This window comes from Ailuropoda melanoleuca, chromosome 11, assembly GCF_002007445.2.
Source record: "Ailuropoda melanoleuca isolate Jingjing chromosome 11, ASM200744v2, whole genome shotgun sequence".
Classification (NCBI taxonomy): Eukaryota; Metazoa; Chordata; class Mammalia; order Carnivora; family Ursidae; genus Ailuropoda; species Ailuropoda melanoleuca.
The window spans coordinates 99555968-99568389 of NC_048228.1; the positions used below are offsets into that span (position 1 = coordinate 99555968).

General features: G+C 42.5%; 1 protein-coding gene across 4 annotated transcripts in view; it reads right to left on the bottom strand.

The window, feature by feature from the left end:
• Positions 1-8481: 8481 nt before the first annotated feature.
• The window catches only part of C1QTNF7 (C1q and TNF related 7), a 107352-nt gene continuing 103411 nt past the window's right edge, over positions 8482-12422 (bottom strand). For all 4 annotated transcript variants that reach the window (XM_019796428.2, XM_011221039.3, XM_011221041.3 and 1 more), the window contains one exon: positions 8482-11578. In XM_019796428.2, coding sequence (XP_019651987.1) covers positions 10947-11578 — 632 coding nt within the window. In that variant the 3' untranslated portion in view covers positions 8482-10946. The remainder of the gene's footprint in view (positions 11579-12422) is intronic.

Consider the following 12422-nt stretch of genomic DNA (forward strand, 5'->3'; position numbering starts at 1 on the left):
GCTGGTGGTCCTCTGTCCCTCTGACTGCTCCCCCCGTCCTTTCCCCATCATATTACCACCTCACTCGCATAAAGAGAAAAACAGAAATGAAAGCTCCATGACATTACTCCAATAATAATAATTAGATTCATGTATATAGAACTATCTGTCATTCATTTATTCATCCGTTTACTCATTTATCTCACATGTATTTACTGAGCATTTATTATGTGCCAGGCACTGTTTCCCTGCCCTCAGCTGGCATTTATTTGAGAGTTGACAGAGTGCTATAGCAGGGGATGTCAGTGCCTCTCCCATATTCCCTGGGCCTTAACCAATTCTGGTTGCTCTGGTGGATTTCTGAGTGTCTTACCTGCATCTCTGTGCCTGACACCCTTTTTCAGAACCTTGGAAAGCCACTCAGCTGGAACACCAGTGCATGCCCAAAGTGCTGGGGAGTAGTCCTCAACCAACTCTTGGGAGTTGGTCTTTAAATGCTCCAGCTTCCTCTCTTTTGGGGTGAGCTCATTCTGGGGTGTGCGTTTCATCCCATTTCCCGTAGCTTCCCCTGGGGATAAGCTTCAGGCAGCTACTGTAGCAGTTTCTTATTAACACACCCATGACTTGTCTCTGTTCCCTCATCTCCCTACTGGTGTTTCCTGCACCTCTCGGATGAGCTACTTACACTCAGATTTTTGCCTCAGGTTCTGTTTTTGGGGGAAACAAACTAAAAGAGTCACTTTTCACATACATGATCATATTTGGTCCTTGAAAAGACCCTGTGAAGTTATGAACTGGACATAATGGTACCCACATAGCCTTTTGAAAAGAAAAAAAAAAACAACAACGGAACAACCCCCCAGTCCCCCAACATCGCTTGCTGATGAGCTTTGCCCAGACAACCATGTTTTATACCAGATAGTTACAGTCCTAGCTGACAGGACCAATGGATGCTGACGGAACTAACAGCCAACCCCTAGACTGGAGCCTTGGCAAACAGAGGCTAGCTAAGCCCTGAGACCCTCAGTCTGGGGCAACTAAGAGAGAATCAGGCAGATTGAGCTATTGGAGCTGAAACAAAAGATGTCACGACCTAGCACGGTACTCCAAGAGAAGGTGGGATTGTGTGAAAGCAGGATTTACGAGGTAGAGAAGATATATAGAGGGAGAGGACGCCAGTGAGTCATGTGAGAAGCCCATGGTGTGCAGAAAGAAGTGGAAACGTGAAGAGAAGTGGAGTTAAAGTCATTGCTGAAGGTGGGAGTCAGGACCTGTCACGTCCTCCACAGAGGTCCTTAAGGACAGTTGGAGCCATCCAGCTCCCACACAGTCTGGTCAAAGCAGGACTCCTGTGTCCATTATTCCTGCTCTGAATTTGAAAAAGTTCTACTTCATAAAAGACAGTTGCCATGTTTTACTTTTAATTGAGGGTGTGAAACTTGGTGTGATCTTGCTTTTAAGAGTAGAATTGGAATTCCAAAGAATTCCAAACTTCCATTAGAGCCGGAAGGGAAACCGAAGGCTCATTTAATTCTGGGAAGATAAGTAATTCCATCTGAAGGGTAGATTCTTCTCAGTGGATGATGGGTGATGGAAATTTGGTTGAGCAGGGTCCTGAGGATGCCCATGGGCACAGTGGGAAGGAATACAGAGATCGATGAACAATGTCTGCCGTGAGTTCAGAGAAAGAAAGGCAGCTCCATATTTTCCACCATGGATCTAATCTGGAAACAGATTTACTGAATTTAGATGACTTGTCAAAAAAGTCACACAAGGCTGGTTACTGTAATTGCTGGGGCTAGGTCTTACATCTTCTGACTTTCCACCCAGCTTTTCTTATGTCTTTCTGGTTCAGTTAAATTTAGTTCTTTGAAGCTCTTTTGGGAAACTAATAATTTCTTCTCATAAGAAAAGCTGCTTCTTGTTATATGAAAAACTATGTTCACGGGCCTTCTTAAGTTTGCTTGGATTCACATTACGCCTTCGCAGGTGAATTCTAGGGGAGTAGAGTTGCCAGAATTAGCAAATGAAAATACAAGTCTTCCAGTGAAATACTTGGGGCATCTTTATACTCAATAATGATTTGTTGTGCTACCTGAAATTCAAATTTGATTGGGCATCCTGAATTTAATCAGAATTTTATGCCTAGGGGGAATCAAGTGGGTATAGACTGTGTGTGTGTGTGCATGTGTCTCGGGATATCGATGAATATGTATTCTGGAACCTGACAATCTCACCTACCAACCATATAGTTATTTTTTGCCAACAGTCTGACCAACTGGACCACCTCAGGCAGCCGTAGTTTAATTTCATTTGTGAGTATAGTCAGACCTGGGTGTTTTCTGTAGAAAATCCTTGTAACTCCCTTCATTATTTCAGAGTAATTTCAATAACAACAGCGATACACTGCCGTGCCAAGACTGTTATCTGAAGCTGTGGTAGGGAAAGATTACAGAGACTTTGCCTTTTCCTGCTGTTAATTTCAGCCAAGGCAGCATCTCACGAGTAATCTGGTAAAAGATAATGTATGAGTATCTATGCAACCCCTTAGAGTTTATGATTTTTCTCCTTCCAGTGCTTTCAGATCCTTTCTTAGAATTCTGACTAGATTGGGACGGTTTTATTTCAAAGTTCTGCCGCCATCATGATGGCACTGGAGCGAAGCCATGGCCGTGGTCTTCTTTATATTCCCACTCATAAATGTCTTTGCCATCCGACAGACGCATCGGTTTGGAATGACTTCATACTGTGGCTAATCCATTGGGTTTATAGTTCCGGACTAATAAAAACTCAATAAAATGATGTCAATTCAAGATCCATTTCCTTCCCTGTTCAAGTTAAGGTGGGATAATTTTAAAAATATATAAACTAAGATTATTCTGGTTTATTCTTGCTTTAAAGAATTCTCTGGAATAGACATCCAGGTATGCCACCAGAAAATTTAAAGGATGATGTCGTCTCACATGTATCCTACAATTTTTTTTTTCTCTCTCTCTCCTTAGACTTTTCTCTGCAATCCTTTGGCAGCATAATAGTGTACAACTACCCTGACAATCGAAGAGCTTATATACAAACATTTTATGTAAAATAAGTAAAATACGTTTATTACAAAAAGGAAAATAAAAATCAAAGGGAAGGTAATTTAAAAATCCCCATTAATCACTTATTTACATTCAACTTTTTCTTTTTTGGGGGGGGGTACTTCCTTACTTTATTTTGCTTTTTAAAAAGATTTTTTGAGGTATAGTTGATACAAATATTGCACATTCAATATGTATCACTTGATGTTTGGACAGAGGTTACACCTCATTTACTCTCACCACAATCACAATATCCACCACCTCCAAAATTTTCCTTGTGTTCTTTTGTGGTTTTCTTGGGGTTTTTTTGGTTTTGTTTTTGTTGCAGTTGTTGTTTGGGATGAGATCGATCTCTAAAATACATTGAAGTGTACAATACCCTATGGTTACCTATAGATACTATGGTATACAGTATTGTCTCCAGTTCATTGGTGAAGAGCTGATGCGTACAGAGGTGAAATAACTTGCCCATTACTGAACCCAGCACTTTATTAGCAGGACAAGGAGTCACATCTCACTGCTACCATCTGTAAACCATCCTGGGAGTGTGTCCTACTGAGTTCAAACCCTTGTTTTATTCTCGATTGCTTTATTTTTTTTATTAATATTTTTTATTATGTTAGTCACCATACAGTACACCCCTAGTTTTTGATGTAAAGTTCCATGATTCATTACTTGCGTATAACACCCAGTGCACCATGCAATATGTGCCCTCCTTAATACCCATCACCAGCCTATCCCATTCCCCCACCCCCTCCCCTCTGAAGCCCTCAGTTTGTTTCCCAGTGTCCATAGTCTCCCATGGTTCATTCCCCCTTCTATTTACCGCCCCCCTTTCTTCTTCCCTTTCTTCTCCTACTTCTTATGTTCCATAAATGAGAGAAACCATATAATTGTCTTTCTCTGCTTGACTTATTTCACTTAGCATTATCTCCTCCAGTTCCGTCCATGTTGCAGCAAATGTTGAGAAATCGTTCTTTTTGATGGCTGAGTAATATTCCATTGTATATATGGACCACATCTTTATCCAGTCATCTGTTGTAGGGCATCTCGGCTCCTTCCACGATTTAGCTATTGTGGACAATGCTGCTCTGAACATTGGGGTGCATTTGGCCCTTCTCTTCACTATGTCTGTATCTTTGGGGTAAATACCCAGTAGTGCAATGGCTGGATCATAGGGTAGCTCAATTTTTAACTTTTTAAGGGACCTCCACACTGTTTTCCAGAGTGGCTGTACCAACTTGCATTCCCACCAACAATGTAGGAGGGATCCCCTTTCTCCACATCCTCTCCAACATTTGTTGTTTCCTGTATTCTTGGTTGCTTTAACTCGAGGGGTGTAAATTGTATGTTTCTCTAACACATATAAAAATCACTCAACTTTTTCTACGCACATACACACACACTCTAAAAGTGGGATAATTACCAAAATACTTCTCAGTAATCTGCTTCATTCTGTTTGTATTTCATGAAGATTTTATGATGCCAATGCATTTCCACCCTCATCACTTTTTATGACACTCCTGTTGGATGAATGCATGACAACTCATTTAACCAATATTCTATTATCACTTAGGCTATTTCCCAGTTTTCCATATTATAAACTTCCCTGCAAGGCTCCCTCTGTAATTAAACCTTTGCACACCTTAGTAATTATTTTCTTGGCATACATTCCCAGAAATTGGAGACTTTGTGATTTTTGTATCTTAGACAAAACACAAAAGAAATATTTTGGCCATAGCAAGAGGGAACTGGGATGAGGGCATAGTTTCTTGCTGCTTTTCGAGTGCTTTTGAGGACAGGGTACGCTTCAATTAGGGGATGCCTTGAAAAGGAAAAATTATCTTCCTTGGAATGGTGACCAGTCAGGTGGTTTATGTGTGCCTAAAGAAAAGATCACCTGGAAAATGGCTGGATTGTGAGGACCGAGCAGACTCTGTCACCATGACCAGATTGTACAGAAATGGTTCTCCGCTGGGGACCGTTTTGCCCCTTAGGGGACATCTGGTAGTGTCTGTAGATAGTGCTGATTGCCATGACCAGAGGGGGCGCTATTGCACCTACTGGGTAGAGGCCAGGGATGCTGCTCGGTCCTACTACGCACAGGACCACCCATGGAACAAAGAAGGATCTGGTTCAAGGTGTCAATATTGCTGAGGCCGAGAAGCTCTATGGTAGAACAAAAAGAAAAGCAATGTCAGTGTATCTCTGGAAACCCTGGCACAGCATTTAAACCCTCCTCATAGAACGTTTTATGTGTGTGTGCGCTTTAAATTTTTTTCTTCAAAGGACTATTCAGTTACCCAGCATATTTGGCATGTCTTAGACTTGAGTACCAACCGCAAGGAGGGACACAGGAGGCCTGTGCACCCTAGAGTCTTGTTTGCTTCTGGCTTCTGTGAGGATTAATCTGGACAAGAATGTGTGTGTGTGTGTGTGTGTGTGTGTGTGTGTGTGTGTGTGTGTATGTGTCCTAACTATAGGGACTGTCTCATGAGGAAAATGGAGAGGAATTCAGGCTGCCTAATTTTTCTCAGCATGATGACAAAACATGGTGATGTAAAAGATGGCCTGAATTCTCCTTGGCAGAACTAAACCACATCCATAGACTCGGCACCTGTCCCAGGGCTCATCTTTGTTTCTTGTGCAGAGAAAGGGAGGTTCATGCAGCTTTGTCTCCCTAGAGTTTGCAGAGCTGCCTGGTCAAGTCTCACTGCATATTTTGATCATGCAGGAGACAGTCCTGATTGTGATGGGTTTAGCTAAAATAGGAGGAAAATGATATTTATAAGCATCAAAGGAAGAGGATGAAGGATGGGGCACTTTTCTCACAGCGCAATAATTTATCTGTGAAACACATGTAAAAATTGAGGCTAAAAAGAACTTGGCACTGATCAATTCATCACGTTTTTTGTTGAGCACATATCAAGACCAGCATTGTGTACAGCCCTTGAGTATGAAAATGAATAGGGTAGATAACCATATGTAGAAATATATGGGCAGAGCAGGTGCCCCTGGGTGGCTCAGTCAGTGAAGTGTCTGGCTTGATTTCAGCTCAGGTCATGATCTCAGGGTTGTGGGATCGTGCCCCACGTCAGGTTCTGCACTCAGCGGGGAGTCTGCTTGAGATTCTCTCCCTCCCCCTCTGCCCCTCCCCTCGCTTGCACTGGCTCTCTGTCCCTCTCAAATAAATAAATAAATAAATAGATAAATACAATCTTGAAAAAAAAGAGAAATATATGGGCAGTGCAGTGATGCATGACTGTGGAATGAGCGGGTAATTGGAGAAGGACCTTGCATGATGATTAAGAGCAGACTCTGGTGCTCAACTGCCTGGGTCTTTGTGACCCTATTTCAGTAACATGTTTCTTAACTTTTTTGTCTTTCAGTGTCTTCATCTGTAAAATAGGGAGAATAATTGCCGTGAGCACTGAATGAGCTAATGTGCATAAAGCATTCAAAATAGTGCCAAGTGTTCACTACAGCTGTTGTGACTCTGCACTAATTCCCAGATCATAAGGAAGATGTGTGAGGTCACCTGATTCCTCTTGGGCACAGGGGAAGAGGACTATTAGAGAAAAGGAAGTAACGTCCTAGCTGAGTCTTAAAAGGTGAGCTAGGCTGGCAGACCTGACAGCAATGGCATGATGAGCAAACAAAATGGCGTGTGCAAAGGCTCCGAGGCTCACAGGAACAAGGCATCATAGAGCTGTGGGTATCTTGCATTTACTTGCATTATAGGTTCATGGGCTGACTTTCGGCAATGGGACTATAAAAGTCAGCAGAGGCTGGATCCCAAAGGGCCTAATGTGCTTTGCTAAGGGGAGTTTATATCAATATTCAGTAGGATGTCTTCTTTTTATTTATTTATTTTTTTTATTTTAATGATTTTTTTATTATATTATGTTAATCACCATACAGTACATCCCCGGATTCCAATGTAAAGTTCAATGCTTCATTAGTTGCGTATAACACCCAGTGCACCATGCAATATGTGCCCTCCTTACTACCCATCACCAGACTATCCCATTCCCCCCAATAGGATGTCTTCTGCAAGTGGTTGAAAACCCACCTGAAAAGGGCTTGGTAAAAATGGCATGGAATGGCTACCATAACTGAAAAGTCCAAGGGAAGCTGGGCTGCAGGCATGTCTAATGTTTGAATGGTGACTCTCTTTAGCTCTGTCTCTACTCGTGTGTGTGGCCCCATTTCAAATGGTATTATGCTCTGTGATGGTAAGATAGCTCGTAGAGGCTCACAGGCTCAAGTTCAATGGTAAAGAATGAGATTCTCTCCCAGGGAACTCCCAGTAAATCTTAGTCTCTGATTGAGTCACCTGAACTGATTATTTTGGTGAGTAGAATGCTATGCTCTGATTGTTCAGGCCAGTGATTTATATAGTATAGGAGTCATTTCCATTTAGAAGTTCAAAGACTTAGCATGTGAAGGAGGATGGTCCTTCAGAAGGAAATTAGGCATGAGTACCAGAAAAAGGATATGGAATGAATACCAGATAGCAAAGCCCCCCAAATTTCCAGTCCCCTTTCATACTGCAGGGATTGGAGGGCCACTGCTGGCCTTTAAGCTGTGGATTGACAAGGTCCTATCTGTATTTGTGGAGAACGGATTGGAGGATTGCAGCTGGAGGCAGAGGGACAGTTAGAAAGTTTTTACTCGTCTAGGGAAGTAACAATGAGTATACGAACGAAACCTTAGCATTGGGGATGGAAAGATGTGAGGACTCAGAACTCTACGTGTAAGAGCAGGAACCATTAAGAATTTTATACTGAACACCCCCCACAATGTCCCTTAGGTTGACTTTGGCGACAGGGTGGGTATGGGTGTTTGCTGAAAGTGGAGGCTACAGAAAGCGCAAGAGAGGAAGGTATCAAACAACACGTTAGCCAATTTCTGAAATATTTTTATGTCCATGATCTTCTTTCACAGAGTGGCAGAGAAGAAGTATTTTCAGAGTTTATAGAACACTTCTTTTTTTATCACCGCAAACAACATCATTCACAGTGATGAATGACCCGGGAATGCCGTTCTGCATGCACAGGTGCAAGGAAACACACACGTCCCAAAAGTGTGCTACACAGGCACACGCATGTTTTGTGCTGGTCTCACTTTTTAAAAATTTGTTTTGCTCTTTTATTCTCACCTGATTCTGACTAATGCATTCTTTCTGGGTTTTATCTATCTTTGCAAGTGACTCTAAATCCTTTCTGGAGCAAGATGTTATATAGTTAATAAATCTCTCTTAATACATATTCATTACAAGTCAGCCCTTACAAAGAATGATTGGAATGAGACAGAATTTTTTAAAATCAAAATCAGTCATGTATTTTTTTATGCAAATACCCATAAATGTGGATAAGTGGTATCTGTCATTTCTTTTTTTAAGGAATAAAAGACACCTATGTTTGCTTAAGGAGTTTATTCTTTTAATACCAAAATAGTCTTTCCTTTCCCACTTTAGCTATCTGGTCCCCATCGCCAGCCAGCCCACCAGGTATTTCAAAATAAAACTCGTCTTTGGACCTAGAACCAGCTGAAGAAGCACGAGTTTTAAAAAGCTACTTAAAATAGGCTTTGTAATGAAAGAAACATTTAAAAGATAAGTAAACAATGTCCACAAAATGTTGCATGAATGGATCACGATCAGAAAATATTTAAATTACACAATAATCTCGTGGGTCATGACTGTCTGCAATAACTCCTCCATTTCCGGTTTCGCCAGCAAATCCCGTGGTCTTCAAAGGGCCCATATTTTCATGTTCCCCAGATGAGCTTCTGCTGCTGGCTGTTTTTTTACACTCTGTAGCCTGGCCTTCCAGGTCCAGCTGTTATGTATAAGCAGGTGACTATCTCAAACCACCTTTGTTTTCTCTTCTTTTCCACTTTCATTGCTCTTGGCCTTCCAGACCTGTGTCCTGACTCTGAAGGAGAACCACCAATGGGTAAAGCATGGCAGGCAGGAGAAGATGATGGGAGGTAGGTCTGCCGAAGGGAGAAGCGAGCATTGCCCTTACACACCAATGCTGGATCACGGCCAGTGTCACCTCTGATCATGGCAGCACCCAGCTCGGGAACACACAGGTGTTCCATGGTTCCTCATAAATGAAGTCCACATTTGTCAGGCTGGCATTCGAGGCTCTTCTGGGTCTCTGTTCTTACTTTCATGCTTTGTCCCCATCATTACCTCTGTCCCCACTTTGGCCACTCTACGTCCCACCTACCCCGGAAGGTGCAGAGAACAGAGGAGATTTCCCAAACCCTCCTCTCTCACCCCTCAATTTGAGAGTAAACCTGTTCCTCTCAGCATTTCTTCCAGAGCATTTGTCTCAATGTCCAGTGCAGCACTTAGCATATTTTAGCCTGCTCATTTCCAGAATTCCTGGTATTTTGTGTATGTGTATGCATGTTATTTCCTTTCTCGTGTCCTTAGAAATTGGGTGGCAGGGGCTGTGCCGCTGCATAAAAAATGTTTATCAAATGAATGAGCCAAGAGAGAACACATGGAAGGAGGACTAGAAGCCACCAAAAGCAAGAGAGTAAGGGCATCCTATCACTGTCAGCTATGGGGATGGCAGATGGGAGAGAACCCTGACTGAGATGGAATGGTCTGGAACTGAGTTGCAGTGAGGAAAAAGACGCCCACCCCGAGAGACGGTGGGACTGTGGGAGCCATGAGGCTTGGAAGGGACGGTTATTTGCTCAGATGTCTGGTCTCTCTCCTTCCTCCTCCTGTTCACCCCCACCAGTTCACTATAAATAAGTGGACATATGCTTCCCTTTACTTAAATTCAATACCTTGGAAATCCATGAGAAATAATGCCTCCTGACAATGTAAAGTAGTGGCCTCATTCGTGTGCAAGCTAAGAGGAATAATAATTGTCTTGGGTAACTGTCCAGCTAAAGGATTTAGGAGAATGTCCTCCTGGCTGATCTCAGTGACTTGTTTCTCTTCATTTCCATTATGCCTCCTGGACCCCCTCTATCTCTGAGTTTTTTTTTTACCTCTTCCCGAGGGCAAATACCAGTGGTGTTTTGAGGATGAGATTGGGGGTGAATGCAGCTGCTGAATTCATGTTTGTCTTTGTATCCCTCCCACACACAACTTAGAAATCTTAGCATTTTTCCATGTGTGAAACTTCTCTGGCCCCCTTCTCCAGGATAGAGCAGCTCCCATGTGCGTCCACTTTGAGTCAGTCTGTCAGGTGCTCCTCTCACTGAACTGTGACAGTATGCTCATCACACACCAGCCTGTATGAAGGCAGAGATTTTGTTTTAACTCACTATTAAATCTGACCCACCACCACAGTCTCTGGGTCACACAGGCCTCCTAAAGAGTTGTTGAGTGAATACGTACACGGTTGTGAAGGAACGAATAATAAAACAAAGGAAGTTATCCCTTCACTTTAGCTTGCCTCAAATTACTCAGTATCTCTTACCTCTAGTTTTTGATTTTTGAGAATTGTTAAAGACTTTGTCTAGGGTGTTAGGATTCTCTTAAATAGCAAGGAAAAATGTAATTTTATGAAGATTTAATGAGACAATATCATTGCCAGCTGATTTTATCACTCAGGGAGTTTAATAGAAAATCTGTTAACATTGTCTTTAATTTGTTTAAATATTTATGAACATGGCTTTTGAGAGCATTCTTATCTGGGGTTATTGTTTTATAGAATTCATTTTGGTGTGGTTTCAACCATTTGGTGGTTCATCTTGTTTTAATAGATGCTGCTAGAATTCTCTGTAAGTGCTTTGGAATCTGAGTGGGAGTCTTTTTGGATCTCATTTCTGCTTGCTCCACCTTCCAGGGCCCCAGATTAAATCAAAGCGTCTGCCACAAGAATCTTGGAACATTCAGGACATGAGTCCTGATCACAGCTCATCATCTTCTGATATGGAATCTAGATAATCTGTGTCAACATATAGGAGAAATCCGGAGAACAAGCTGTCTGCCCAACCTGGGTCTGAGAAGAGGCCGTTCTGGTCAGTGAAGAAGATCTCCAGCCAGACTTCATCTTCTGGCTGCAGGTAGATGACTGTGGACCCCGAAGCCACGTCATGGTTCCCTGTGTTGGCGTCGAAGGTCTTTATCCGGTACTGCCCATTGTGGACCAGCCCGATTGCCAGATGCTTATTCGCCAATGTGATATCATAAGAAAAGTAATAGATCCCCGGGAAGGCACAGATGAACTTCCCTGTCGCGGGGTTGTAATGCTCTCCCTCATTAAAGAGGACTTTGTTAAATATAATTGGTAGCCTTTCTTCTGGGTAGCTGGTCGTGATGCCAACAGAAAAGGCAGATTTGAGCACAATGCTTCCACATCTACAAACTCCAGGCAGCCCTGGGTCCCCTTGCTCTCCTCTGTCCCCCTTTGCTCCAGGAGGCCCAACTGGACCTACTTCTCCTTTTTCTCCCTCTGGTCCCATGGGTCCTTTCTTCCCAGTCTCTCCTTGGTCCCCTTTCTCTCCAACAAGGCCCAGTGGTCCAGTCTTACCTCTCAAACCTTTAAAAAGAGTTTACAGTTTAATTAATGGTTCCTTGAAATATACAGTCACAAACAGCACGCCCCACGCAGTGCCAGCATACCCTAAATGTGTGTCTCCAATCAACTTTCAACAGTACACCACTAAATACTAATGCATCTTAAAAAAAAAATCACTGATGCATTACAATGGAAATAGAACATTTTCATCAGAATTTCAGGTTAGCTTTCCTTAGTACATGAGAAGTCATTTAAATGCTATTTTGATGATCGATCATCTGCAACAAAATCAGTCACATACAGTATTTGTCACTACAGGAGAAATTCAATGAGCATAATGATATTATTCCCCAGAGTGGGGTCATGGGGGCAGACAGGACCAGATGAATCCTTAGACGCTGTTTTGTCTTATGCCTGATTCTACTTCTATCAGTATCAATAATACAAGAATTAATGAAAATCAGATTAGCTCATATTTATTCAACATTCACTATGTACCAGGGACAACACTTTACTCACAGGCATTGTCTTCTTTAGGTCCTGCAACAACTTTATGGATTAGGAAATTATTATTGCTTCCATGGCAGATGGGGGACTGAGCCACAGAGAAGTTAGTTTGCTCAAGGGAACAGCTAGTAAGTGATAGAGCTGTGACCTGAACTCATGCCTGACTGACTCTGGAACCTGAGTATCCCCCCAGGACAGGGGCTAGAGTGTACATCGTAAAGTGCTCCTGGCTCATAGTGAGGGCTCAATATGTTGCAATAACCAAACAGCAGTGACGGCCACCACTGTGCAGTATTTCTTTTTTGGAGGAGAAAACTGAGTCCCGGAGAGGTGAAGAAACTCGCTTCTGTAGCAAGGC